The sequence below is a fragment of the Perkinsus marinus genome (assembly GCF_000006405.1).
Source record: "Perkinsus marinus ATCC 50983 genomic scaffold scf_1104296971092, whole genome shotgun sequence".
NCBI classification, from domain to species: Eukaryota; Perkinsozoa; order Perkinsida; family Perkinsidae; genus Perkinsus; species Perkinsus marinus.
In genome coordinates, this window is record NW_003202221.1 from 31611 (window position 1) to 37946 (window position 6336).

At 48.8% G+C, this 6336-nt stretch overlaps 2 protein-coding genes and 1 non-coding gene across 3 annotated transcripts in view; 1 reads left to right on the plus strand and 2 right to left on the minus strand.

Annotated features, from left to right (window-relative positions):
- Positions 1 to 250: 250 nt before the first annotated feature.
- Positions 251 to 323, plus strand: Pmar_PMAR015986. Its single transcript has one exon. It is a non-coding gene; the product is annotated as a tRNA-Lys (tRNA).
- A 1324-nt stretch (positions 324 to 1647) lies between these two features.
- Positions 1648 to 2744, minus strand: Pmar_PMAR015987 (hypothetical protein; the record flags this gene model as incomplete). The annotated part of the gene is made up of 8 exons (XM_002767164.1): positions 1648 to 1705; positions 1749 to 1834; positions 1898 to 1999; positions 2047 to 2112; positions 2156 to 2241; positions 2289 to 2353; positions 2582 to 2688; positions 2733 to 2744. The coding sequence occupies 8 exons, from the start codon at positions 2742 to 2744 to the stop codon at positions 1648 to 1650; spliced, it is 582 nt and encodes a 193-aa protein (XP_002767210.1).
- Positions 2745 to 3637: 893 nt separating this feature from the next.
- Pmar_PMAR015988 (hypothetical protein) overlaps positions 3638 to 6336 on the minus strand; it is a gene marked incomplete at both ends in the record, with an annotated part of 2838 nt that continues 139 nt past the window's right edge. The window contains 8 exons of the mRNA XM_002767165.1: positions 3638 to 3794; positions 3848 to 3962; positions 4373 to 4553; positions 5161 to 5427; positions 5464 to 5499; positions 5745 to 5819; positions 5862 to 6023; positions 6063 to 6329. Of these exons, the coding sequence (XP_002767211.1) occupies positions 3638 to 3794; positions 3848 to 3962; positions 4373 to 4553; positions 5161 to 5427; positions 5464 to 5499; positions 5745 to 5819; positions 5862 to 6023; positions 6063 to 6329 (1260 nt within the window). The remainder of the gene's footprint in view (positions 3795 to 3847; positions 3963 to 4372; positions 4554 to 5160; positions 5428 to 5463; positions 5500 to 5744; positions 5820 to 5861; positions 6024 to 6062; positions 6330 to 6336) is intronic.

Here is a 6336-nt window from a genome sequence, read left to right on the forward strand (position 1 = left end):
GTCTGCAACAGACTGCACTCTGAGTAGCGTCGATCTCTGAAAGCCTGCACATCTCAGCAGTCAATTCTGTGAGCTCGAGGGATAACGCTCACAGAACGCAGCACCCCATATCAATGAATTCAGAACCTCTGTCATAGACTGCGCAGACACTCCGGTGGGAGACGCATTTGTCGCAGGCGCGCGCAAAATGTGACGCCGCGTGCATTTCATCCACAAGCATTACTCTTCGTCAGAGTTTATATACGCATCAGCCTCGGTAGCTCAGTCGGTAGAGCGCGTGCCTTTTAAGCCCGTGGTCGTGGGTTCGAGCCCCGCCCGAGGTGTTCCTGTCCTTCTATACCCTCCAAGTATAAGTGATAGGTTCAGCACCTGCTCAGCAAGTTCCAATGGAACCCTATTGTCATGACCGCTACATGATATGAGACTCAGGAAGCACTTCAGTACAATTGAGTGCGTTGGAGAGCAACGAGTTTCGCAACAACAATGTTCTATCAGCAACATAAGTGACCGGAGCATCGAATCCCATAATCTGCTCCACAAGAGTCTAGAAGCGTGCGCCTATACCACTGGTATGGCAAAAACCCATGGTACAGAAATAGCACACTACCGCACCTAGTCTGTACCGTATTGCTGCCCGTCTCTGGCATTATCCAATCATTTAGTTGGGTGACAAATCGTCGACCCCCCCCCCATCATACTTCATGGGACTGCCAGTTTAAATGTCGGGCTCGAAGATTTCCCTTCTCGCTGAGTGCATCGCACCGTTCATCACTGCGCTATTACCCGGTATAGACGGAGAATCAGGGAGTTGCTATAGAAGCGAAATCGCGCGCGTTGTCTCTTGTTTAGCAGCTCCTTCGTGGCGCGCCGCAGGCTTAACTTCGAAAGACCATTGCCACTTCAACTCGGTTCGTCGGATCGTAACTCATTCCGTAACATTCTTCACGGAACAATGCTTTCACTAGATCGACATCATTCGTATTCCGAGCTTCTGATGGGATGGTTTTGTACACATTCCTCCCCATTCGCAGAGGGCACGCTCTGAACAGGGCAACGGACGCTGCTCGTCTGCCTTGGTGAGGGCCTTGAAATATGAGCACTGGAGCTACTATGTCATTACTCCCTCTGGAGAGTATCACCAATGCTGCGGATGTGAAATTAATAGTATTAATACCGTGTCTCGCCTCACGAAAGGCCGATACCATTTTACGTTATTTGTTCACCAAAATATACTAATGTAAGTGCCTTGTAGCGGTGTTTGTTAAATTAGTGCAAACTCTGTGAAGTGTTCAGTATTCCGTCTATGTTACGAGGGTTGGTGAATGTCCTCTTGTTCGGGTTGCTCAGTGTGCTTGTGTGCGTCCAAGGCCGTCGTCGGCTTCGTTAGACTTGGTGCCGATGTGCTAGCCACTTGCTGAGCTCTTGCGTTATTCAGTTAGCCCGAATGCTGCCAGAGTGGGCACAGGAGTTCACATACCATCTCATTCTCTCCTGGTAGAATCCACGTGGGACCCTTCTGAAAGGATTGATTTTTTCAAGCGAGATCCTCAGGAGACCAGTGTGAATTCTCAACCGTTGGGATATGATGACTGTTAACAAATAAGATGAAATTTAATCTTGTAAAACATCATAAGATGGCATGCTGCGCTACACGGGAGGAGGTGAACTTCGGGCGGTGGGCCCTGGCGTAATGAACTGGTCCAATCTGAACGAACAAGATGTTCACCACTCCATAAGCACGTACTTACCTCTGTGCTGCTGTCATGCCCGGGGTACTCACCGTCACTATACTATGACGAGCACTAGGGACTTCATGCTGGTGCTCCGGAGGTCCCTGACACCCACGCTCCAAAAAATACTTCATCATAAAAACGCGATCAAACTCCTCCCCTCTAACCTTGACAGTTGTTGCTGGTACTTTGCTGGTAGTAGAAAATTCCATTCCAATGGATGAGGGAAGCCTTGGTGGCAAACCGCGCTCGGCCTCAGAGACAACTTCCTGAGCAGAACCGCATGAGAACAACATGTTCACTGAGCTTGACCTACCGTAATTGGACGAGCGCACATCAAATTCTTTGGTATTAATCCTTTGCTACCGTCCAGGAAAGTATACTAAAGCAACAAATAGCAACTTCCCAGCGCGAACGACCCCTACTTTCGGATTCTGAGGATCCAATTTTCGTCGAGTGACGATTCCCTTGACGAGAGAGTTCACCTGCGCTCCCGGAATATCGTTTGTGCCTGACCACGACCAGCATTGCCGACTGACAAGCGGCGAAGGTGTTTACTGTGGAAGTCGGGCCTCCCCTTGAGAGGTTCTCCATATATATTAAATGGGATGCTGCCGACATATCTGAGCGCTAAACAGTATGAGAAAATATGCATTTGGTCAAGCACATATGTTAGTGACATTGTGGAACTTCTGAGAAAATTCCGGGATGTTCTCAATAATTCCTGTATATTTCCACTCGGATCTATATATGTGATTAAACTCCTAAGCTCAGGTGAGGAAAGTGAGCACATATTCCAACACTGGCGCCGCCAAAATTCTCGCAAATTTTCGATCTACGCCCTGCCATACCTCTGACTAGAAGTCCCGGCTATATCTTCTTTCAACAGACTGAACAGCGGTTCGCCATTATCCCATTGCAACTTCCGAGGCTTCGAAAGCGGCACTTGACCGATGACCTGAAATTCTTCTACCATAAAAATTTCAAATCAAGCCCACTCACCATTGGTTCCATTTTCGGTTTCTCTACTTTTCCGATTTCCTCTGCCCCTACACCACGGCTTACACTGACTCAATCAACGACGTTACTACATATGTTGTTGAGACTAGTTGCCGGGGGTAGTCTCCCTCGTGTCACCACTGGATTGGTCGAGATGATATACGTGGGCTCAAGAGGATTCGTCCCTCTCATTGCTGGCAGCCTTCCATCCAGTGGACCCGCGTTGATGTCCTTGGCCGTCTGAGAGGTGGTGACAGTCCACCACTGTGTCACCATGATGTGTGTCACCAAACTCAAGTCTTGTGTACGTAGCTGCCGCGGAGCTCCTCTTTTGATCAAGTCGTTCAACTGCTCCTGGACCGACCTCGTCCTCGCGTACCTTCGAGCATTCGCAGAAAATCTTCGCCGTGAATTTCCCGAGATTCTACTCAATGTCGGACACGTCGTTCGGGTCTCTGATGTAATCCATGTCCGGGATAAGCCGCTTAGGATGGGAAAATTCGATATCTGTCAAGTCAAGTGTCACCGTAAAAATGACTCAATAATTTACCTCGAATATCGTTCGTCACCCTCCCACTGAAGCGTGGAGGTTCTACCGGAACAGTCTCGCATTTCGGAAGTTTATACCTGTGCAAAAAAAACCTCAGAACGCAGTCTATGAGTCTCAGACAAAAAACGCCATACAAGAGACGATATATAATCAAAGAATCATTCAGAAACCTATAATACTCCCCCGGAGGAAACTCATTACGAATTTTTCACGTGGTTTGGAGCACATTCTTAAATCAGTTTCCCATGTAAATGTTATCACATTTTCCCTACTGTTATCGAACGTTATTTCTCAACGCTAAATGAGTCCCTGTCTATGATGGGAGAGGAAGCGTCTCCAGCCAGCAAGCCTATAATACTCACACAGGATTAAGAGGATCGAGAACTCGGTTAGTCTTGAACCTCGTGATTTTCGGTTGAGCCCAATCGATATCTTGTGTAGTGAGAGACAAGTCCCTCGGCCTGTTAACCACAGGCGGATAGTAGGACTTCGATCTCATGCCGGGGATGTCGCATCTGCACAGTGGCAAACCATGATCAGGCTTGGCGCGGCCAGTACAATTACTCACTGGAGACTGAACTCGGGTTTGTCGAGATAGTCCAACCAGTAGTAAGTTGGCTTGCACTTATCGATGTCACCCGTGGTGAGGGAAGCAATCGTATCCTTCACATACAGGGGTTTACCTAAAATTCAGCACAAGTCTTCGTGTGAGATTTGGCAGGGAGAAACCTTGAGGAACATCCTTCGGCTTGATAGTGTCCAAACTCATCGTGTCTTCTCGTCGGGCGAATGAGAGAGTCTCATCTCGGGCATATACCATTTCGAATGATCAATTCTGCCAACCTAGAACGGTCGGTGGGAATCGAACCTGCGACCTCTCCAACACAGTAAACTGATCATCACTTAACATCGTCGATTGAACATGTTCCTATAACAACAGCAGAATCTCATTTTTAGCGATTTCAGAACACAGTTGATCGAGGGCTCATTGGACTAGTCTGATAGACCGATACACATCAGCTCTCCACAGCCCCCTTCACATCCAGGTCTCGGACGTAGATGCTTACAGTTCGGTAAGTCACCGCCGTTTCACTAGGGGTATCCTCGTAAATCATCTGCGGTTTTTCTGCCTCAAACCGTACAAGCCGAACCAGAGGCTTCCTCTTGCACGGATTGCGGAAAGGCTTCCCCGTCATTTCAGCCATAAAACTCTCAAAGTCACCAGCGGCGCGCGCCTTCTGTTTGAGGTCTTCGCAACTCATGCTGAGGTTAATCTGGAGAAAAAAACGATGACCCCCAACTGAAGTAAAATGTCTCACATTGGCTCCTTGTGGCAGTAGAACGATAGAGCCGTCAGGACACGTCGTCGAGGCGGCTACGATTGCACTCGAGTCTTCGTAACGCAGGTCGATCGTCTGATTCGGGTAGCTGGAACTGGACAATGCAACCCTGCATGTGGAGGTGGTATTCTTGGGCGCCGCACACTCTCGGAATAACTGAAAGTTAAGCTCGATAGGAATTCCCACACAAATTCGTGTAGAGATGTACAGGAATCAGTGACAATTTCCAAAAACTTCCTCGGGTTTAACATATTATCACCAACACATGTTGATGACCATGAATATATCTTCCCACACTACAAGCCAGAGACCCATGAACTACTCGTCCCTAACACTTCAATAATGCACAACATCGTCATATCCGACAAGCCTACACACTGACGCTGAACCTTATTTCGCCCGCGGACCGAATACGCCCACAATATGTCACCCGCTCCCTAGGACGACCCAAAAACTAGTGTTATCTACGATTATACTATTGCATATCCCGTCTCGCGACACGGCGAAAATCCAATTCAATGACCGGGAAGACGTTGCTCACCAAAGCTAGGCCCTTCTCCTCGTCATACTCCTCCCTCTCCTTCTCCTGCAGCTTCTCGCAATCCTTCGCCCTCGTCACACGGCTACTATTGCCTTCATTCACATGATGTGCAGCTCGATTACTCCCACCACACGTTGCAGTAACGAGAGTGAAGTTACCAGGGTCGGACGCCTTATACGTGGCTACTGTGAAAGGCGACCGCTCTCCGAGATATATATCACATGCGAGGATCTCTTTGCCATGTTTTCTCGTCCTTGGTGCCGGGACCTGATAAAACAACATCCCAAAGCTTAGCATTCTAACCTTACATGTGAGTTCGAATGAGAACAGCCTTCTAACCTGAACAAGATCCAACAAATGAAAAATTATCCATGACAGTCACCTTACGTTAGGATAACTATGACCAGTCCACCTAGTATAAATAAGGAAGACTCAGAGAAACTGCTGGAGGGCATGACAGACAGACACTGCTCGGAGAAGACTCTTCTCATCCTCGGGGTCAACTCGTCACGTGTGCACTTACACCAACAACGACACACCACACAGCATGACAACGATCAATTCGACTAAGAATGCTGACGAACCTCTCGCTCGACACCACCCGAGGAGGAGTACCCTCCAGCAGAGTAGCTGTATGCTCCTCCAGAGGCGTGATAGCCCTAAAACGATGTGAGGGTGAACGGTGGGGACACTAACCTTACCCCTGGATTCGAGAAGTCGAGGTCCTTGACGTAAATGCTGACGGTCCTGTAGGTCATCATTCCGTTATGCAACTTGGCCGATTCATCGCTCTCGGTCTCAGTCGGGGCCTTCTCTTCGGATGGGGATTCCGATTCACCGTGGCCGTCGCATTGCTCATATAACTAAAGGGACATTCATGTCTTCCTCGCAAGCAATCTTACCGAGTGGAGAGCCTTGCCACTGGCATACTCCTTTCGTTCGGCCTCTTGCAAACCATTGCAGTCCTCAGCTTGAGTCGTTCTAGTAGCAGCCGAAGAACCCAAAGCACTTGCAGAAAGCTTCTTAGCGCCACAGATAGCACTGGTTAGAGAGAACTTGCCATCGCCGGGGCTTTCGTAGGTAGCGATAGTGAAGGGGGAAGCGGCACCAAGGTAGACTTCACAGCTCGTGAGGGCACCACCTTTCATCTTGCCATGGGCCTTAGGAACCTGTAAC